Source organism: Drosophila takahashii, chromosome 3R, assembly GCF_030179915.1.
Source record: "Drosophila takahashii strain IR98-3 E-12201 chromosome 3R, DtakHiC1v2, whole genome shotgun sequence".
Classification (NCBI taxonomy): domain Eukaryota; kingdom Metazoa; phylum Arthropoda; class Insecta; order Diptera; family Drosophilidae; genus Drosophila; species Drosophila takahashii.
The window spans coordinates 35,984,844-36,008,367 of record NC_091681.1 but is presented as its reverse complement, the minus strand read 5'-3'; the positions used below and the strand labels follow the sequence as shown (position 1 = coordinate 36,008,367).

Below are 23,524 nucleotides of genomic sequence, written 5' to 3'. Positions count from 1 at the left end.
ATGGATTGAAAATTGTATTTGATTAACGTACTTTTAAAGGTATCGATAATAAAAAATCGTTTTAAAGTAAATAAAATTAAAAGAACATTTTTTTTTAATTTTTGCAAAGTTTCGGAAAATAAAAAATTTATAAAAATGGATTTCCTCATAAAAATCCCACCCACTAAGCAAAACGTAATACATATCACTGGAGTATGCTACACATAAGTATATTCTGAGTTTATTATTCATCATATTTCTTTTTAGTGGGGAAGCATATACATATGTATGTACACTTAACAAATACAGTTAACAAAAGGCTAATACGTATGTAGTAATGATGGTAATATAATAAAACGATTCTGCTCCTCGACAACAGAAATATAATTTCTCTCTTTCAACTCTCTCTAATAGTAGACCATAAGCATTATGATCTTTCGTGTCATGTTTACGTATAGTAATATTAATTTGCTTCATTTAAAAATAATGCACACTTACAGCTATATACAGTTTGGAACTATTTAATTTATAATTAGCAATTAGATTTCTCTTAAACATCTCGATTTCATTTACGTTTTTCATTACTCTTATTGATTTTTTTTTTTCGTTTTTTTTTGTTTTGTGATAGAACTCTGCGACGTAGTATTTTGTACAGCATCCTTTGAGGATGCACCCCCAAGGTGACCCGCCATCCTTGCCGTGCCTTAAAATTTTAAAATAATTAATTTACACAATACACAGAGTTGCTCAGTCTTCAGGCGTGTGTTTTCTTCTGCCGCGGGTCTCGAGTCAGCTTTGGTCGGTTTCAATTTGTCCAGCGACCAAGCGAAAGAATCATCCAATCCACATTCCATTAAAAAGGAATCATTCTAATACGAGGATATGCCTATGACGGGTGAGTACTGTAAGGGAGAGGAAAATAGTTGATTAACATTTAATAAAATCAAGAACTATGATTTGTATTGTACACCCAAAAATACTTGATATGAAAAGATGGTCGACTTTACGTTATGTGGTATCAATTTGATTTGATATGCTCGAAATGTAACCAACAGGCTAGTTCGAATTTGTCTTTCTCCCTCCCACTCATGTAACTTTAAGCGCTTTCTCGCTCTATTTCGAGTCTCCGAAAAAAAGAAATCGGTATTTCACGGTTAAAACGATATGCCAGAAATTTACCATGCGCATATCGATTTGGCCGCGACGTGATTTTTTTTTTAAGTAGGGCTATTAAGTTTTGATCTCTTATTAAAATATTATTCTGCTTAGAAACCCACCTCCTCATCCATGACACTAGTATGATCGTAGATCCGTGCCGGCAGGTTTTTGCGCAGACTGAAATGATCCTCTGTGGTGGTGGTCTTGCGATAGATGGGATTCTCAAAGTTCATCGAGTTGATGCGTCGCTTGCTGCAGTAGCGATAGCCAATGAGCAGGAGCTGTCGAGGTCCAGATAAATTGATTAGTTTTTCCCCATTTCCAACCCCATTTTCCGTTACACCCAACTTACCACCGAGAGCAGGACTGCGAAGCCACTGAGACTGGCTATGACCACCAGCGCAATAAAGCCGGAATCCGGCTGCTCACTGGGCGTTGCGGTCTTTTCGATTTGGGTCTGGTTCTTCATTGGACGCTGGTCGGCAACTGTGGACAAAAATTGATTCGAAATTAGGCAAGTTTTCAATGGAAAAGAGGGAAAACAATCAACAAATAAACACAAATAGGGTTAAAGTTAGTGAAAAGGTGTAACTATTTAATGGTTATTAAGTTTACTTACAAACATAAATAAGCAAGGTAAAAATAGGGCTTAAAAATAGTTGTAAAGCAGAATAAAAACATATTAAAAGCCAAAATATATTATACAAAATACTATTATATTTTTAAAGCCATTAATTAGGAAGAACATACAATTATACTTTTAAACATTAAATGCACACAAGTATTATTGTTAAAAAATATTTTAAAATAAACAAAAAATTCTACCATATGAAAAACTTAAATATTTTTAACGCACTACACTTTTGGCCACCCGCTGTTTGATTTTACCCTTTAATACCCAGCTTTTTCCGAGCACAATGACGAGGCTTAAACGCTACTTCACCTTCGGCAATGATAAACAAAAAGGGAAACTGTATAAAAAGAAAACGGAAATCATTGCAATAAAAGAGCAAAGCGAAAGAGGGAATCAACATCAAAATCCAAGCGGCTTAGAACCCCCCCTGGATCAACCCTCCCAAAACTCCTCTTTCGACTCCGGAGATGCGAAGGAATTTTCAATCAAATCGCTCAAAGTGCGCATTTAGGCGCAAATAAACACTTAAACGCGCTCGCGCCTTTGATGGCGCTAACTTTTATGCGAAAGAAGCGGCCTGCCGCCGATTTAGATTGGGAATAGGAATGGGAATGGAAATGTCGAATGGCAATGGCGAATGGCAACCTAATGACATCGTTAACTCAGCGCATTTAATGGGATTTTTGTAGGGCGTCGCGGGAGGACTTCTTCTAGCCGAAACACTAAAAGTTATCAACATTAAGTTGAGCCGCACTTTAAAGCAAACACTCCACTGGGAATGACAGAGGGAGAAGCCCTCACCCTCCTTTCACCCGATATTAACCTCATACTTTGCGGCTGGGGATTGTGGGATATTATGGGGGTGGTGTAGGGGGTGGTGATGGGTGATAGGTTCCCCCCGAGGGGTTTCAATTGCAGTGCTGGCCCATCGTTGGCCTGCCTACTTGCGGTTGAGAGCGATGCAAGTGGCTCAACTGCGATGGCATTTATGAAACTGTCAAGGATATATGGGGTATCCTTGCCCAACTCCCTCCTGATGATGATTAATGTGGGCCATGACAAAGCAAATGTTGCGGATTGGATGCTCCTTTGGTTGAGTGCGGATCCTGGCGAGCAGTTTGATTAATACGCTTGCAATAAATCTGAATCTGAATCTGAGTCGCACCAAAAGTGTTTATAAACAGTGCGTGAGAAAGACCTCAAACGGGTAAATTGAGAGGAAGTCGCCGGGTTGTCAACCCATCCGAAAGGATAACTATCGTAGCCACCCTCGGGACTTATTAATCAAAATTTGTACTGACGTCCTGCTGATGAAGTTTTCCTCGCTTCCTTTCTGTCAGTTAAAAATTTTTGAGCTTGATCGACGGTTTGAGGTTAATGTGTGTTGGATTCGGAAAGGATGGGACATGTTTGAATAATTGGCATGCCAAAAATAAAGTCAGCAGGGAACTAGAACTCAACTCAAGTTTGAAGAGTGATTGACAAAGGGGAAAAATAACTAAAGTAACAAATATTACAAAAAGGTGATATGAAAATGTACATATGAGAAATATAACTTTTAAAAACTCCTTAATACAGATTGGTCTTTATAAGTGGGTTTACCAACAAAAAAAAAATTGTTTTCAAGACGACATCTCAGAGAAAATGAGGACAAGACAGGACACGGAAGAACAGAGTTGTCAGGTCTACCAATTGTCGTTGACCTTTAAATTTGGGGTTAAAAACATAAAAAAAATTTTTTAAGACAGCACAGAAATGGTTTTTCATTAGGGTGGACCCACACAGGACATGACAGAACACAGAACAGGGTTGTCAGGCCTACCGAATGTCGTGGAATATAAGTGGGAGTACCAATAAAATTGTGGACAGACAAAATGAGGACAACACAGAAATGGGTTTCCCATTAGGGTGGACCCACACAGGACATGACAAAACACAAAACAGGGTTGTCAGGCCTACCGAAAGTCGTGGGCAACAGGGGCAGCCTGGTGCTCAGCTGGAGATCATCGTTAATCCCGATCCGAATGTCCGCATGACCCACCTGGACACCCGTGGGCAATCGTCGTCGCGGGTATTTCGGTCTCGGTTTCGTTTTGTGTGCTCGCGGGGTTTTTGTGACGGGAGCCACATAAAGAGCTACATGCGGATGCAAGTCATGCCGGGAATGGGGGTTTTTGGGGGATTATTAGTATAAGCATAAATCAAAAATCAAAAAATGCCATGCTGCTGGTTAAATTAAAAGCAAAAGGCTAAAACAGCTTTGGGTATATATAAACGATTACTTACGATCTTCGACGCACATCAGGCCATCGACCATCAGTTTCAGACCCGTGGGACAGGCGCAGGAGATGCGAGGACTCCGCTCGTTGATCCTGGGAGCTGGCAGGCAGAGATGTGAGCAGTGGCCATTCACCGACTGGCAGTGGTTGACACCGTCTGGCTGGCGGTAAGGATGGTACACATGCACCACCATAGGATGTTGGAGCTATAAAAAATAATTAAAAAATATTTAATATAATTTACGTAATTTAATACTGACAAATTTTAAGATTTAAGTGATTGTGGATTATAAAAATAAAAAATTTTTAAGAGTAAATTGATTCAAGATTAAAGTGATTGTGGACTATTTAAATTAAAAGAGGCATAGGCATTTAAAATACTTTAAAAATAGTTAAAATACTTTACAAATATTAAAAAAAAACCTTAAGAATATTTAAAATCTTTTATTAGTATTTTAAAAGATTTTTATATAATTTCAAGTTCCATAAAGAAAGTAATAAAATGTTTAAACTCACCATATGCATTGCTGTAACGGGCTCCACATCCTCGCCGGTGAACTTGTTGGCCTTGAAGACGGCCTGCTTGTCCCAGTCGGTCCAGTAAACCGAATCCTCGAAGGTGGTGATCGAGAAGGGATGCCGCAGGTATTCGCCGGAGTAGAGCACCTGGCTTCGCTGGCTCCCATCGTAGTTCGCCGACGAGATGACATTCAGTTTGCCGTCCACCCAGTAGATGCGCTTTCGCACCAGATCCAAGGTGATGCCATTGGGCCACTTGACGTCGTAGCTAATGATGGTGGTGCGATGGGAGCCATCCATGCCCGCCCTTTCGATGCGAGGAGAGGCGCCCCAGTCGGACCAGTACATCCAGCCCTCGATGGGATCCAGGGCAATGGAGCGCGGAATGTCCAGCGAGTCCTCCACCAGAACCTTGCCCATGCTGCCCTCGAAGTTGGTCAACTCGATGGTGCACTTGTGGGTGTCCGTATAGTAGACATGATTGTAGATCCAATCGACGGCCAGGCCATCGGAAGTCACCGATGATTTGGTCAGCACCACCGTCTTCTCATTGCCCTCATCGATGGGCGCTTTGTATATGCTCTGCGTGGTCACATCGCTCCAGAAGATCATCCCGGTGCGGAAGACAAAATCCAAGGCAGTGGCCGCCTTTGTACTATTCACTATGGAGGTCATTTCCATGTGATCGAGGGCTATTTTCCTAATATCATGACGTCTGGCTAAAAGCAAGGAGGCATGACCTTCGCTGGCCTTGCACCTGGTGTGATTCTTGGGGTCTCTCATATAACCCGCCTCGCATTCGCACTTGAAGCCTCCAATTTCATTGACGCATATCTGAGAACATCTTCCGGGGAGATCGCACTCGTTGATATCCTGGCAGTTTCTCTTGTCCGCGGACAACGTGTAGCCCTCGTGGCACTGGCAGTGGTGACCCACCTTCAAGTCGATGCACTGGTGCATGCAACCCCCATTCTTGGAGGCACACTCGTTGATCCCGCACTTGCCAGCCGGTTCGTCCTCGCCATCCGGACAATCCTTCCTCTTGTCGCAGACTTTCGAGAGGGCGATGCATTGACCTCCGCCGCAATCGAATTCACTCGTTGTGTTGCATGCCCCCTGGGCGACTCCCAGGCTCAAACTCAGTCCACAATCCCGCTCGTCGCTGCCATCGGCGCAATCCTTGTCCCCGTTGCAAGTGAGGTGGCCGGGAATGCAGCTGCGATCGCCGCACTGGAACTGATCCGCCCGGCAAGTCACGTTCTTGCAGTTGGCCGTGTGCTCGTCATCGCCGTCGGGACAGTCGCGGTCTCCGTCGCAGAGCCAGCTGTGATGCAGGCAGGTGATGCGGTCCTTGCACTGGTACTCGTGCGCCAGGCAGGGAGTGGTGGTCTTGGTCACATTCGCACAGGACTGCAAGGGCGGGTGGAGGAAAGAAAAAAAGGATTTATAAATAGAAAACAACTTTTATTTAATTTTAAAAACATTATTACCAAAAGAAAATTTACCTATTTAAAATGTTCCCTTGATAAATAAATAAAAACCATAGAGTTTTAGAACGTGTAAATTTGAAAAACAAATCTTCTTTCCAAAAAATTTCCATTTTAATTTAAAAATTTGTTTTTGATGGCAAAGTATACTAGAAATGTTTTTGTACATTTTTGTATATTTAATTTATTTATAAAATAATTATATAATTCCAAAAAAAAATTATATATTTGAATTTAAAAGTTTATGCCAATTTTAAGAATTTTAGGACTATTAAATTTGAAAGATTTATCTTTTGTTGCTCTACTACTGCTTTAAAAATTCGAGATGGACTTGAAGTTTACACAACTAAAATTTGGTTGTAAGGTGCAAAAGAACCGAGGGTTAGGCTGAGGAAGCAGACAAAGTTTGGGAAACTTTTTGCTGCAGAAAAGTATTAAAAGGGTAGGGAAGGCTCCCCCAAACTACTCACCCCCCTCACACACAGGGGAAATTATGCACCCCCTAAGCATGCAAAAATGCAATTTTATGCGTGCCATGCGTTGACAACAAAAGCTGCCAAAGCTGGCAGGGCGCTGAGTTATGCCCAACTTGGCCATAATTCATGTGGCTTAGGAGAGCCCCAAAAAAATAACCCTCTTTTCTCATGGGCCCCCAGAAAAGGAATGGAAATTTATGGCAGGCATTATTCACTCACCCGCTCATCGGAGCCATCGGAGCAGTCCGGATCGCCGTCGCAGACCCACCGCTTGGCGATGCAGGCTCCATTGGTGCAGGTGTGCTCCGCCACCGAGTCGCAGGGCACCACCGGGCACTCCTTCTCATCCGATCCGTCGCCACAGTCGTCGTCGTGGTCGCACTTCCACCGCTTCTGGATGCACCGCCCATTGCCGCAGGTGAACTCGTCGGCGCGACAGGTCTGGTCTGGGAATTTATCAAGAATATTTAGGCTTGCCTCGTACACAAAAGGGAGTTGCAACAAATAATGACCAAACAATAGAAGCCAAAGCCAAATGAAGTGAAAGAGGGTTACTTTGGGGGGGTTAAAATGGAATAAATCAAGTGAACTGATGTAAAAACTGTGTTTGTTATTTCACAGAATCAAAAATTGATATGTGCAGGTTAATGTAACATGTTTTTAAGATCATTTTGATATGAATAAAGATTTACAATACTTGTTCAAAAAATACTAACTTTGGTATTTTAAAACAGTATATTTATAACTTTTATGAAATGGTAAAATATCAAGTTGATATGTTTTAATCACAACTTGACATTAATCATATCACCTTTTTATTGATATGAAATTATATATTTAATATAGAATTTGTTTCTGTGTTGCTACAAAAATACCCTTATACAGAAATGCATGAGTAAATATTAAAATAACTGCTTCAAATGATGTGGAACCTTTTAATTGAACTTTCGAACAAAGAAAATAAACATTCACAAATCAAATACGAGACTGTAAAGTTATTTTTCCATATCCGAGTTTTAAATACAGCATAGAAATGATTATCCGCACACTCCGGGATGCCATTCGGGGTCATCGCAATCGGAATCGGAATCCTTGCCACTGCAAGGGGAGTACTTCGAATGGAAGGCAACTAAAAACCAAAAGCCAAATGAAGTGCGGTTGCCTCAATAGTTGGAATAAGTTAGCAATGAGGTTTAGTTTGAGTGGCTGAATGGAAGCTCCTCTCGGTTGCGGAATGCTACTGCTGACGAACAGAAATTAAATAGTATTTGTACACCCCAGAGGAAGCTCAACTGGAACTCGAGCCATTTATCTGAACTGAAGTTGAATCAAAAGTAAATAAATAGGTGGGTATATTTAAACTGCTGGCGTAGGCAAAGAAATCCAAAAACAAATGAAAGAAACCTGCAAATTATTTGCACTTCAGGAGAGGTAGAAAATCCCTGAGAAATGTTTTCACAGAAAAATGGTATTTTTAAATAAATTTGTAAAGAAAGAAAAGAATATCTCGAATATTTTTAAAGAAATTACTTTTAACCAAAACGAATGTACGAATTTAGTAAATATTCTCAAAGAATTTCTCTACAGAAAAATAGAAAAATATATATTTTTGATGGATTATCCTTACTGCAGTTGTGCTCATCGGAGCCATCGCTGCAGTCCTTGCTCTGGTCGCACATCCAGGCCAAAGGAACGCACTGCCCCTCGCCGCTCTTGCAGGCGTATTCATCCGGCGAACAGGTGCGGGCTCCTTTATCGATATCGATGTGCAGCATTTATTTAAAAAAAATGGGGGCGAAAGGGAAGGAGAAGAAAGCATAGTGTTTTAGCTGTCATCATTGCTCTCAATGCATTACGCAGACGCCATGTATAACAATAAATTCATTTATCCCGCACCCTAGCCTCTCTAAAAGGGGAAAATATTGCCAAAAATATTCCGTTAGCCTTGGGTTTCTTCCTCGGGTTCGATGTCACTAAAGTAGCAAACTGATTTTGTACTCTGACACCCCGTCTTCAGTATAGTCGAACTTCAATGGGTTGTAAAATATTTGGTTACTAAAGTTTGGGATTTGTGTCGTTACACCGAAAAAAAATTGAGAAAAGATCAAATTGATATGTGCTGGTCAATATTATATTTTTTAAAGATCATTTTGATATGAATAAAGATAATGTTTATCTTATTTTACATTATTTGTTAAAAAATACCACATTTTGTATTTTATATGATATGAAATATGGTAGAATTGACCCCGTTTCATATCGAATTTTTCTGTGTAGTGATTTTTAAATCGTTTCCTATTGAAGTTCGACTGTACTTAAGCTCCTGTGGCAGCATCACTTGTCTGTGGGCGGGCATTAAGCGAAATTCATGCGACGTTGCCGGTTGGCGTCAGCGACAACGCGTCGTATACTTGTTGTCAAGGGCCGCCAGGAATGAGTACACAATACACCCACACATACGCTCAAGTGAGCAATACACACACAGGATACCCCCACAGGACTCTCACTCTCAATGACTTGATTAAACTTCTAAGCTCAAGGAGGGGTGGGGGAGTGAAATTGTTGCGAAAATTATGCAAGCGCCACTCCATTAAGGGTGCGTATGAGTTATGCGGCAAGTTGGTTAGTGAAAGCGATTAAACGGCACACAGTGGGTGGTCTTTCGTATCGATTGCAAGGACGATGAAGTAGTAGTAGTGGTAGTAGTTTTGCTTTTGAGCTTACTGCAGTGAGCCTCATCGGACTTGTCGCGGCAATCGTTGCTGCCATCGCAGAGCCAGCTACGCGGAATGCACTGGTCGACCGTTTGGCATTTGAACTCGTTGTTGGGACAGGCGTTCACTAAACACACAATCGAAATAGTCGTCGGTTAGCTGGGGGATTCCCTGACCTCTTTTACCCCCTTCAAAAAAATGGGAGGCGAAATACTTACTGCACAACTCGTTGGCTTCGTCGGAGCCATCGGCACAATCGCTCTCCTGATCGCAGCGCCATTTGTTCGGTATGCAATTGCCATTCCCGCAGCGGAATTGGTCCGACGAGCAGGTGGCCTCTGGAAAAAGGAAGGAAAGTCAGGTTAAATCATGGCTACAAGGGTTGTTGTTCTTGTTGCAGAGGAATAAATAGACTTGAGAGCGTCGCAGTGATTTATTTTGCGCTTCTTTTAGTTACTTAAGATAAAATAGAAAACCTTTTAGTGTCCATTTTATATGATTTTAAAAAGAGATACAAAATTGCAAACTTAAATCTTTACCTTAATTCTAAACCGGATTGTAAACTTAAAATATATTTTTTAAGTGTTAAATTATGTTTTCTATCTTTTAAATAAATATACAAAAACCTTCTCATCTAAAGATACTATACTTCAAGGGTTAATATGATTTTTAAACAGAGAGATATAAATTTAAATTTTAAATACATTTTTTTATCGTTTAAATTAGCTTACAACAACTTTCTTTCTCTATTTTCTTTTTACGGGTTTATACAAAATGCACAATTATTATAAAAAAAAGTATATGTAATCAGCAGAATTTTTTTACCCTTAAAATAAGAATAAGTCTTATTCCTAACTTACAACTTAAACTTAAATCTATTTTTAATTCTTAAATGAATATTTGCATCAAAAACGTTCTTTGCTTTTCTCTGGCCTATTAAAACGAGCATAATGCTTATAAAAAAGTATTTGTAATCACAAGAGGGAGTCTTACTTTGACCGCACTTATATGTTTGCCTGGCTTTGAACTCTGCAGGCGACCCGTATCAAAAACAAAAGCCAAGCAAACAGTCGAGGAAATAGGGGCCACTCGGGTATTTGCGCGTGTTTATGAGTATGAGTATATGTATGGCCACTCCCCCGCTTAGTTTACACACACACATGTATTTATTTACACGCACTTGAGCACGTGCTGAGCAAGGAAAACCCCCCGCAAAAACACAAACAAAAAGAGCGCGGCAATGGCTTTTCAATGCCACTCCAAGGGGCAGCGAAAAATGTGTCACTTTTGTACGCGATATATATAGATATAGCTATATAGAGGGTACGTGTATGGCTTGTAATCGGATTAGTCGGTTTTAAAATCCGCTGACTTGTTGCTGGGAAACGCAGCTTTTTTTGCCTAAAAAGATGGACACAAAATTCCATTGCATACTTTTCGACAAATATTCCTGGCAATTAGAAAATTTCCTCGCCTTAACATTGTTGTTGGAATTTTTCCTTGGCATTTGGCAGATTCTTAAGGGCATTTCTCAGTTATTTTTACGGCCTCTATAAAATGGAATTCAAAAACATTTTTGGTGTAAACGATACTGGGAAATGCCCTGTGGCCATTGCAAATTGCTGTTGATTATGCAAATCTCGGGCAGCGGCAAAGAAAATATCAAACTTTAATCAATTTTTATTTTTATGCTTGTCAGGCCTGTGTGCTGGCCATATCAATAACATTTTATATGATTACTTTTCTAAACTTTTTATGAATTCGAATGAAATGTGGCATGAAAAAATGTGCAAGTGTGTGTGTGTTGTGAGCAGGGAAACAAAACTTTGATGTGAGCCAATATTTGTTAAAAAATAAAAGCAAAACAAAAAAGGCAAATATAAATACACATTCAGTGAACAATAAAAATTGGCCACATGTGTGACCCGAGAGCGAGAATAAAATATATAAAAATATATATGGAAAAGGGAAAAAATAAAGAGAACAAGTGCAGGAGGTGGAAAACATTTTCCCGCTTTTGGTTCAATGATTGTCGATTCGGTTTTATGTTGTTTTCCTTTGGGTTTCGTTTTTGCTAATATGTGACATTATTTTTTGGGCAACTGTGCCCCACGGACATATATTGGTAATATTCGCCGATCCACCCGTATTAAAATTTGATGTCGCCTCGGTCGCCAATTAAAAATCAAATTACACCAGTTTTTATATCATGTCTGACATGGCAGCGCGAAACTTTCATTGATTGCAATTTATGCAGCGTCCCCCTGCCGAAAAAAAGGACAAAAATAAATAAAAATATGAAAGTTGCGCCATGTCATGCAGCATTTTGCAGCATAATTTATTTTTTTAACTAAGTTTAAACGGCTTTTCAGTTGATTAAAAAACTTTGGCCTTTGGCAGTTGATGTTTCCGTGTATTTTCCCGCTCAGTCTCTGCTCTGTGCTTTCTGCCAATTTGTATGCAAATGTTAAGCGGCGCTTGCAAAAATATTCTGTTGCATGCGAGGGGCATAGCCGGAATCCTGAATCCTGCATAAAGGCTGCAGGGTCTGGAAAATGCGGAAAACTCCGTGGGAAAAACCGGGATTTTTGTAAATCCAGATGATTGGGATTTTGGCATGTTTAATTTAAGTTAAAAGGTGTCGAAAACTTTTCGACCTGATAATAGTTAAAACTTTCGCCCCGAAACTTCGTCTAGTTTAACCGAGTGTTCTTCAGTTTACTTTTAGGTCTGATAAAAGGACATTATAGCTACACTACAGACTTGAAAAGAGTACTTAAGACTTGAAAAACTCTTGGAAATGGTGTAGCACACAATCTGGGTAGTAATGAAAGTATTTGGTAAGTACTATGATAGTTATTAAACGTTGAATGATTTTGCAAACCTCAAAAAGTAATTAAAAAAAAATATATTTAAATTAAACATATTACTGTACGTTTCAGATATTAAATTAAAAATTAAATTTAAGTGCTTTTCACTTTAAAATGCTTTAAATGTTGAAAGCTCTTCTTGGCTTGTTTACAAAACAGTGCTCATTTTTACAAATACACGTAAATTATATATGATATGCATAAATTAATTTTCGCCAATATTTATATTTTCCGCCAAAATATTGCGGAAATATCTTTGCTATTATTGTTGTTCCAAAATGTCCATAAATAAACGGTTCACTTAATTTATCGTATTGTTCTCTCAACTAGTATTTTATTCCATTAAATTCACGGCAAACGAAATAATCAGCATAATTATTTGCATACCGTTTATGGTCAGAGCGCGAAAACTGTGGCTCCTCTGAATGTGCAGCAAGCTGGCAACGAAGAGTAAACACCAAATGCGACCCATTTTGTGGGGGTTCCTTTATCGCGATTTCCACTATTTTTCTAAGGAGCTGGAGAAGATTAGTCTATAAGTATTTCAGTTGGCCAAGATTCTCTCTCTTTTATGACTGACAAACAGGGAGCATCCTTTGGTGACATATTCAAGGGGGAGAAGGGCCAAAGGGCCAGCCAAGTTGCACAAATTGATTGCATAATTTCCGCAAACAAAAACTGCCCTCGAGCAGCACATTTCAAGTTCATTACGAGCATGGGCAAGCGGACTATATAAATTGTAAACATGATATTCCATTTTCTGGGGTCAGAAGGGGAAATATGGCGGAAACTCATTTAATGTTCTACTAAATGATAAATGGCAAGCGGCTGCTTTGGGGGGAAGTCAACCCCATCAACAGTCACCGATTGACTTTGAGGATAAGTCTGGCCAGGATAGGCCGAAAAACGGAGACTTCCTTGGGCCTATCCTTTGGGGGACTTGGTGGGGACCCCCATGTCAGAGATAAAAAGGAATCTTGGCAACTCGCAGTCCGATTAGCCTTAAATATTTTCGCTTAATTTGTTTATTCTTTCTCGGCTTTTGTGTTTTTTCTTTGGCACACACTCACACACTTGGCACACTTTCCACACGTTTCTCTGAGTTTATATATATTTTTGTGATATATTTATATATATGCAAATTCCCCTTCAGCTAGAAGGCAGTCCTGTCAGCACTTTTTCGCGTCAACATCCGTTTGGTTGAGAGGTTCGCCGCCAACTGAGTGCTTGGTTGCAGAGCGACTATCCTTAAAAACAATTCCGCCCAAAGTTGTTTGCAGCCTCCGCAGCAGCCGAGAAATCAAAAGCTTGCCAAAGTCGGCGAGTCGAGTGCAAAAATCCGGCTCAAGTCGAGTGGAATTCTCGGTAGCCGAGTGCATTTGAAATGAGTGAAATACTGGAGTTACTCTCGGATTTGTTGTGAGTGGAAAGTGGGTGTGATTGGATCCTGAGTCAGAAAAAGGATGCTTATCCTTTTTATATTATTTATAATTATTTTGTTTTTTTAAATCCCTTTTTTTGTTAATTCATTAATTTAAATAAAATAATAAGTAGGAAATATAATTATAAAATTTTTTATTACTACAAGAGATAATATAAAAACAGGCAATAAACACCTAAAAAATAAATAGAAAAAATGTAGAAGGAAAGGTACTAAAACTAATTTTTTTTAGTAATAATTATTAACGGAGGTACTAAAAACCATTAAATGAATTTAAAAAAATGTTGAAGAAAGAAAGTATTGAAAAAAGATTATTACAAGAATAATTATAAAAGTAGGTCATAAACACCTTGGTAGAAACTATCAAAAATGTAGAACAAATTAAGCAATAAATTCTTATAATAATATTTATAAGAGAAAGTCATAAACACCTTTAAAAAAATTATCAAAAATTCAAAAAAAAATTATAAATATTATAAAGGTTAAAAATATTTTATAAATTGTTTGTAACTAATAATATGCCACCCCCTTGACACACTTAACGCTGCACCACAAAAGCATCTTAATGTCGCAGTAGCACACATAAGCTGAGATAATGCAGTTCCGTTTATGAGCATTTAGCATAATTACGGTCAACATTCTTTGGGAAATCCAAGCCCGCTCTCCCTTATCGAATTCCCCCAAGTTCAACTGGAATGCCATACCATCATCATCATAATCATCAGCCCTGCTCATTATCAATTTCACTGCAGGGGAATTCATTTCCCTCCAGCGGCTGCAGTTACATAAAGCAATGGCATTGTGCGCCGCCAGAATCCCAAAATGGGATGCACTCGTTTCGATTCATTTTTTCAGAGTTTTTCAGTTTTCGGTGTCTGGCACTACTCAAAGTTGGGCGATAAGACCCAACCAGAGCAGACGACCTCACATAGTTTCCTTTTACGATCCCATCGGGCCGCCATAAGTCGCAAAAGTCTCGTGCGACGCAGAATGATAAAGCGGGAGACCAGACAGCGGCGAAAAGCGAAAAATTGCTGATGCAACCGAGCCGCATGTTGCAGTCAGCTAAAGCTACAGCTAAATGCTAAATGCTAAGTGCGTTGCAGCTACAATTGCAATGGCAAAGATACAAAGATACTCGCGGCGAGGGAATGCCATGGCACAGTTTTTGGTCACCAGTCAGCAGTCAGCGACAATTGCGATGCGTAAATGTTGCAAACTAGTTTCGGTTTCCATTTCGATTCGGACTCGGATTCGGGCCGTTTCAGGTTTGATTCAAACAAAAGGAAAACCAACAATTGACCAACTGCTGACCGTGCCTAATTACGCGGACGCCATTGTGAGCAGCGACCGCCTGAAAGTATGCAATTAAAATCTGGGGAATTAAAGAGCTTCACTTATTCCTTTCCAATTTTATTATTTTCCCCTAACTCAGACTACTTATAAAATATATTTTTCAATCGCTTATTCTCATCACTAATTTATTAATTTATTTTATAATAAAACCTCATATCAAACAAAGGCTTTATAATTTGGTTCTTTTTATCGTAATCTCTTTAAATATTTCATAAAAATATTTGCTAAACAATTTGAATGAATAATTAATATATAAGTGCAGTAATAAATTAGAAATTAGCCTTGTGGCTTTAGTAATTAGCTGAAACTATTTTGTTCATTACAAATAAATAGTTAATGGCACACATTATAAATTGTGTGCCATATTTATAATAAATTATATGCTATTTAAAAGGTCTTGATTACAAAACTCACCTATAAATTTGCACTCCTTAATCTGCTCATCGCTGTGATCCTTGCAGTCCGCATCGCCGTCGCAAACGAATCGAATGGGGATGCAGTCGCCGTTGTGGCACTGGAACTGCTTCTCATCGCACTTGGCCTCCAGGGATTGCCCTGCAACATAAACAGAGCCTGATTTAGATGAGCAAACACAAACGCTTAAAGCTAATTATAACGACTCCGAGTCACGGACTTACGGGCTTTGGGGCCACTCACTGCTCACAGCTCAGAGCAAACTTTTCTCATTAAAGGAAAAATAACAAAGGCTCAAATTGATTAGGGCTAAAAAACTTCAAAAACAATCAGCAGCAGACACGCACACACTCACATAGATATATCCGCTTGCTGCATGTGTGCGAGTGTGACAAGTAATTTGCATACTAAACGATAAATGGGAGGCGGGGTAGAGGAGCTTTTAATCAACAGAAAAGGCTCAAACAAAATGGATCACAAAGTTTTTCCAACTCGACTCGCCCCCAAAAATTCCCAGCCATAGGAGCCCTTGAAAATATGCAATACACATATTCGAAAACAAAACAAGCCATCAGACGGGCAGAAAACCCAAGGAATGTCAACAGTCTTACACAGTGAGAAATGTTTGTTATAAAAAAAATACTAGGAAAAATAATAAAAATTTAATAATGATTAAGAAAAATATTGAGATAATCAAATAATAATTCTTAAGATATATATTGTATCTAAATTTAAAAATGCTTGAGAAGTAGATAAATTTAATATCTTAAAAAAATATAACATTTATATCATCTCTTAATTTTTCTTAATCATTATTATATTTATCACATATATCGAAATTATTATTAACGCATTCTGCTCTCTGTAAGGACCTAAAACAAAATGTGACATATAAAAAAATGAATGTAATAGATTGCCATTGAACAAACAGAGAGGCTGGAAAAAGCGATAATAGAGGAGGAGGCAGAGTTGAAGTGGAACCGTTTTGAAAAGGGTTTCTCCAACCCGCCTGCCGTTGACAGCTGTTCGCTTGACCCATTCACATGACCTCCGCCTCCTCCGGGCGATCCATCACACGTTTGCATATTTCAATAGAGCCAATGTTTAACCATTTCCATACGCATTCACATTTCCATTTCCATATGCATAAACTTGCTAATTGTTGTAATTGAAGTTCGCTGTGCAATATGGAGTGCGTGTGGCAAAATAAACAAAGGGATATTTCCGATTGCCAGCCGTCAATCAATAAGGTCAAATCAATTCAATTTCGATTGCGATTTCGAGTCGCCGCACTGGCTGGCCGGGAATGGGAATTGTTTTCAATTATGCACGATGACAGTCAACAAAATGGCGAAATATAATAATTCCAGCAAATGCATGCATATATTTGTGGGACAGAACAATTGATGAGGGAAATTCATTCAAGCTATGAAACACATGACGTCAGGCCATCCGATGAATGAGTTTCTTTGCCTTGTGGGACGTACGTATGAGTGAATAAGTCTAAAAATAAATATTGGCTTTGGGCTAGAAGAAGGATCTAAAATAGGATAATGGAAAATTAAGAACATTCGGTTCTCTGAGCTTAAATAGAAGAGTGCCCAAAAATATTTATACTTTGTGACCCCGAAAATGGCTTGAAATAAATCAGCATAACTTATTGAAATTGATAAGGGTCTTGAGCAGGAATTCAAGACAAATTAAACCAAAGAACTGCAGCAAAATAAAATACAAGGAAGCATCCTTGAAAACTCACTTGTATTGTTTACCCACCAATTAACCCATATATATATTTTTCTCAACCCTTGCAGGCAGCCATCAATTAATTTCCATTGTTTCCCTGTCACATTCTAAAACTTCTCAGTTCGTCCAACTTAATTGAACCAGTTGGCTATATTGATTACAGAGTTTCCGTAATGGAGCGGACACACCCATCCACGGATCGAGAAACCAGTTCAATATCAGCAGACTGTCTGTCGGTAACTTCCACAAAACTTTGGACGCAATGCGAGAGACTTTGAATAAATAAACAATATCGAAAGCCAAACTGCTTAGCATATCTAATGATTTCGATAATCGTTGGGGCGAAAACAAGTTAACTAGCAATCCGGTTGGCTTAACCCAATAAACTTCACTTTGCCCCCCGAAAATCCTAGACTGCGCGTTGTCATCATCATCATACGATTCTATTTGCTATTAAAAAACAACCAGCGATAGCCACTGCGACTAAAAAAAAGGCAGATAAGCGGTTATCTCATGGTCAGAGCAGCCAAAGCAAGCGCAGAATTAATCATAATTGTGGGAAAAAATGAGCATAAATTGATAAGAGTATTTCAGTAAGGTGTTAAGCGCTGGGAAAAAATAGCAATCAGCAATATATTTTCTTTTTCCGATTTAGCAAATTAATACTAATTTAATTGTGAATGCTTTAGCATTGATAAGCTCAGCACCCCGATTGCGTCAAGATCAAGGTTAATGGATTACCTGATAATTAGCTGAATGAATTAATTTTTATAAATAAAATGATTACACGGATGATTTGATCAATAGGGAGATTGATTTGGTGCATCATACGATGCATCAGCCATTTTGCCAGAATTGTTGAATCAATCAAAACATGTTTACTACAGGCAAACAAAACAATTAAACTGCATCAACATTCTCGACGTAAGATGAGCACACGCCCACTATTAATTTGTTATTGTTATTGTTCGATGATTCTGGCACAAACTAGTTTTATATGCTAGAGAAATCTGTTGCTATTGCCGTTGGCACAGCGAATAAATTAAAATCTAAAGCGAAATGGGGCGCACAAATAAAAATTAAATCAAGTTCTGTCTCTCTTCGGCGACCTTGCAACATCACATATATAGATATAGATACGAGAACATACTTATGTCAAATCAAGCATATGTTAATTTATCTGACAGCAACTCTCAGGCGAGAAAAATCAAATGGAATTAGCAATAAATCAGCGGAGGAAAATCTCATGAAAAAGAACTCTCAGAGAGAGAGAAAGAGATAAGGGGCAGCATTACAACGCAAATCGATAGAGAAATAGGGGCTCGACTCTGTCTATATTTATGTGCATTTTCCTAGTTCAGAAAATATGTTGGGCGACCAAAAATATTTAAATTTAACATCGTTAACATCGCAGTTCTGGACTACGTCAATTTCCTCTTCAAAAAGTATCTGAGAAATGCGCCTTGTTTTTTGTGAGCGGGTTAAGAAAAAATATGTATTCTTTTCAGTCAACAATTTAATTTATATTGAGCAAAGTCCAAGAATCCCGAGAGCAAAGTACAAAATTGCAAGTAAATGGGACACTTTTAGCCATAGGACTTTTTTTTAGCTTTAACTGATTGATTGTTGAAAATGCGAAGTGCTTAAAAAAGAATTAAATCTATATATCTATAAATAATTTTAAATAGGTTAACTTTTTTGCTAATTTTGTACAACTCAATTATAAATTATTACACATCATAATCAATACCATTTGAAGATCATTTGAATGACTTAATTTAACAATTCCTAGCTCACTATACTATCAGTCCATTAATTTTTGATTTATGAAGGGAATTTCTATTGTCTGACTGCCCTTGTGATTGCCCACTTGTCGCCGAACCGCGAAATCCCAGCGGTCGAAAAATGCATAAAAACAAATCGTAAAATTGACCGATAAGATAATCCCCAGTTCAGGGCTAACACTAAACGCAAATCCCTATTAGCCAGTCCGAAGCAGGTGGCTAGATTTAAAGTTAGATTTACGATTGGAATGCCCCGTGCCACGGAAAACGTCACAGGCAGACACGATGAGCTTTTATTATCTCGAAACCATTAGAAGATATGGTGGATACACGGTGGTCAGCCAGGCGGAAATCAATGCGGAAGTTGATAAACAATTTTCGACTATTTCGATACCACGGTAACTGGTAATGTGTGTGCAACAAGTGGCAAGTGCACTTTTGTATCTGTGTTTGTATCTGTATCTATATCTTTTTAACTGAACCCATTTCAAGTGCATGATGTGTGAAGCGAGCAAAGCGCTTTGAATGACTCGCCACTTAGATGATACCCTTGATGGAAAGATTGTGCGGATTATAAATCAACGGTGATGAAATGCAATATTAAATAACTATATTGAAAGGCCATATATTATTAATCTTATTATGGACTCGTCTACGTCAAGTTTGTTTGTTTTGCCTTTAAAGGGATTGAAGATATTTATGTTTGGAGTTACGAGGGAATTTTTGCATAGGTAGAATTGAAAATGAATTGATTAAATACTCATCAACATTATTTAATTTGATTGTTTATAGTGGTTGTCGATAATGCTTTAAAGATTAGGTTGTAAATCCGCTACACGCGTTTTAAATTAACTGCTGTTAACTGCTGTTTAAGTTTGAAGAATTCTTATCTTTTCTAGAACGCAGTTTATATGAAGAAGTTATAGATTACACTACAAGATTAACAAAAAAGACCTTTAGTATGAATAATAGTCATGTTTTACCTCAAATAAAATAAATTTTGTTTTATTATTAAATGATTCTATAATATATTTTTAGTATACTAAACAAAATTAAGAAAGTAAAAACAGGTTCTTAAAAGGTGTCAGTAGTACTTTTTCCACAAGCAGATTTATCACTTTAATATTTAAGTCTGACCTGTTGAAATAAAACCTAAATGGCTTATATACCCCCAACCAGGGTATTCAAACTTCAATTTCCACTTCAACCTCGCCATCGTCTGGGTTCTTAAATTAGCACATGCTAAGCTAAAAACAAACTTCGCACTTTCAGTTCCCCCCGAAAACTCCCCCTTTTCACCATCTTCTCTTTCTGGTTTTCTAGATATTTTCTTTGGGGTTTTTCAATTGCATCTCTCTCAACCGATGCTCAGTTCTTGGGATCTCACCTATGCCGAGCGGTGTGCCAATCTTTCCGGAAACGTTGAGGAACTTGAAGCCCATGTTGATGAAGGCCTTGCCATCGATCAGTTTGCTCAGTGATCCGCCCTCGTCCAGTGATTGAGGATTGTGTGGGCTAACTGCTGAGGTGGGCGTGTCCGTGGAGGGCGTACTGAGTGGACTCAGCGGGGTGGGCGTGGCAGTGCAGCATTTGCCAAAGCCGAGAATCAAAGTCAGTAGCAGCAGATTGAAATTGGCGCATGCGCAGCGGAACAGCTGTTCAGCCCGTCGTTTCTCGCCGAGATTATCGAATGTCACTGGAGATTTTGAACTTATGGTTGTTGTTGATTTTATGGCGGGTTTTGTGGTATCACTTGCAGTGCCCGTAGAGCGTGACTCTATGGCCATGGTATGGTATTTTACTTGTCTATCGTTCTGCTCTTCTTTTCTGTCTTTTACTTTGGGTTTTCACACTTTTCTTTCCTTTGATCTTACAAAGTATTTACACTGTATTGGAAAATAGGGGGTGGTGAGAAATGGGGTGATTTTTTTGGTGACCCTGACTATTAGATTATCTAAGCAGGAAGCGTGGGATCTTCGCTAGAGATTATCTAATCAGAGAAATGGCCAAAAGAGCCAGCGTCAACGTAAAAATAAACGCAAGAATCAACGCAAAAACATTGAAAAATCGCCGCGCCAGCCAAGAAAAGAAAAATAAACAGACGATCTGATCAGGCCAATTCTCTTTTCGGCTCTCTTCTCATTTCTTATTTTTGGCTGAGAAGACCGAAGAAACTGGTTAAAAATCGTGCGACACACAAAAACGCGACGCAGCCGAAAAAAAATATTAAAAAAAAACCGAAAAGCCCGAAAAGAAAAATTAAGCAAAAATATCGGACAACAACAAATTCACCGAAAAATACGAAGAGAGCGAAATGTAAAACGCACAAAAATACACAGAAAATACAATTGTTATAAATCACTTTTAAATAAACTAAATACTAGAAAAAACATAACATTTTTTGTTAAATAAAATATTAATATATAAATAAAAAAGTTAAGTATTGAATATTATTCCTATAATATTAGGTTGAAAAACAACTAATTGTTTTTCGTGTACGAAGAAGCAGAGGCATTTATGTTGACGTTGACAATAAATAAAGCTGAAGTTGAATTAACATTTTTGTGAAGCGGAATGCCACGCCCCCTTGATCGCGCGAGTTAATTAATTAAATATTGTTTTCGCGGATATTTATTTTTTCAGCTAGCACGCGTTCACTCGCTCTGATAAATACGTTCTTATCAGTTTGCCTTTTATTTTGATTTTGATTTATTTTTTGCGGTATTCTCAAGGTGTCTGCGAATGTGCGGCACGTGCTAAACTCGTCTTTCCAAATTTAGTTAAATGATCATTACGTTTACGTTTGAATGTTTCAATTACATGAGGTTTGTTTGGTGAGTTTTTAGTTATTTTTTGGTTTTGTTTTATTTTTTTCTGTTGAAAATAAACCGCTAAAAAATGGTTGATGCCCGGTTCGCACAACGCGCCTTTTTCAACTGAATTCGTTTTGAGAATTTGCCCGCAAATTTAAGCGAATTGGCAGCGATTTTTGATTCAAGAGCTGAGAGCGGCTGCCTTTTGCGATTGTGTTCGTTTTTGCACCGCCTCAAGGTGGCCTTATCAAACTGACAAGAAACCGAGCCGAACAAACCAGACCCCGTCGAAGAGATACTATAGACGTACTATAGAGAGATCGGGGCTCTCTGCGATCCAAGCGATGCTGTCTTTAGCTACTCTTAAGTTTTCAGCAGATCTTTCAAAAGGTGCTCTTAAGACAAACCTGTTGATCAGTGATCAATGGAGCGTATTTTTGGTGTGAATTTATGGGATGGCTAAATCCATCCACTTAATATTTTAGAGTACCAAAATTTGTAGATGTTTTTGGAATAAAATTTGTTGAGAACGGCAGTGGATAATTTACAAACTAAAACTAAGTAGAAAAAAACCTATTTAAATTGAAAACTGATTTAAATTATATGTTATCTTCACTAAAATATATAATAATATAATATTAAATTTAAATACCTCTATCAAAACCAAAGCATATAAAAGCCTCTTAAGCCTCAATTACATTTATCTTATTATTGTTTTGGCTTAACTTAAAATGTTTTGTTTTTATAGAAACCCTATCGTACTTCTTTTGAATTATTATTGCGATTTATTTTACAACTAGACAGAATTCTGGGAAATACGTGGAGTGAATATTGATAATTATCTTGTCGTAATGGCAATATTCCACTTTAACTAAAAAAATACTCTATGCCATTTTGTACTCCAAGTGGGCAAACACCCGCGAGGAAGCAAAAGAAGGGTTCAAGTGGTGACTTGATTGTCTTTCAACTTTGGTTATGTGGGCCCTTTGAAAAGGTAATTGCAAATAAGGGATATGTAATTGTGCAAGCAATTATTTAATCTGATTTTAAAGTGCAATTATTATTAGATTTTAGAGTGTTACTAATTAAGAGAGAGGGTTTTTTTAATAGATTTTCAGTACAGTACCAACCTGATTGAAAGGACAACGCCAAGGAGATCACAATCAGCACACAGAGATCACTTTTATGCATCGTACTGCCGAAATATATGGGTTTCTCAGACTTTATCTAGATTCCTTCCGTTTTTTTGCGTTGCCACCGCGCGTTTATCAGTGCGCAAAAAACGATATTTTTTAATTAGGCTGGACAACCGGACGTGGGAATGGTGGTGCGATAATCGTACGACAATCGTGACGTTCTGCATGGGCACTCAGAAACTCAGAAACTATATCCAGGTGTCAATAGGTGGATTGCTTATACTTCTATTTACGGTTTCTGCTTGAAGACCCGGAAGGTTTCACGGTGCGATGCCCAGCGAAGACCGATGCGAACTGAATTGCCTTTTGGCGGTGGTTAAACGATGGAATCGCAGCTCATTAGCATTGAAAGTGTGTGGGTACCTTCGTCGCTTTCAATCAAACCAGGTGCCGATGGGCGTGATTGAAAGTGGTGTGAAATTCGAAATTGAATGGGGGTTCGTTTGCTTTGGATTGGATTGTTTAGAGTTGAATGACGTCGATGACTGATAAGAGGAAAAACCTCAGCCAGCGGACAATGGGTTCAGTTTGGGTCGGTGCTAAAATGCGTCATCTTCATAACAATCATCGGCTGCACTAGCATCATCCCCATCAAAATCTCAATCAAACTCAGAATCACAATCAACCATAACACTGCAATTGCATTCGCAATCGTCATCGG

The 23,524-nt window shown here is 38.5% G+C and overlaps 2 protein-coding genes across 12 annotated transcripts in view; one reads left to right on the top strand and one right to left on the bottom strand.

The window, feature by feature from the left end:
* The window catches only part of Idh3g (Isocitrate dehydrogenase (NAD(+)) 3 non-catalytic subunit gamma), a 194,528-nt gene that overhangs the window by 61,573 nt on the left and 109,431 nt on the right, over positions 1-23,524 (top strand). The gene's annotated exons all lie outside the window — the stretch shown is intronic.
* LpR1 (Lipophorin receptor 1) lies at positions 194-23,524 on the bottom strand. 11 transcript variants are annotated; one of them, XM_017145058.3, is made up of 13 exons: positions 21,675-21,804; positions 20,242-20,740; positions 15,328-15,468; positions 9,465-9,584; positions 9,257-9,373; positions 8,160-8,282; positions 6,752-6,978; positions 4,567-5,979; positions 4,058-4,256; positions 3,731-3,907; positions 1,490-1,623; positions 1,257-1,418; positions 194-881 (listed from the first exon to the last, which is right to left on the bottom strand). In XM_017145058.3, exons 2-13 carry the CDS (start codon positions 20,639-20,641, stop codon positions 849-851), a joined length of 3,246 nt encoding a protein of 1,081 aa, XP_017000547.2. In that variant the 5' UTR covers positions 20,642-20,740; positions 21,675-21,804; the 3' UTR covers positions 194-848. The 11 variants fall into 11 exon arrangements, with proteins under 11 accessions (XP_017000547.2, XP_017000537.2, XP_017000532.2 ...); XM_017145048.3 differs by lacking the exon at positions 8,160-8,282 and having other exon boundaries at positions 21,675-21,803; XM_017145043.3 differs by lacking the exon at positions 9,257-9,373 and having other exon boundaries at positions 21,675-21,803.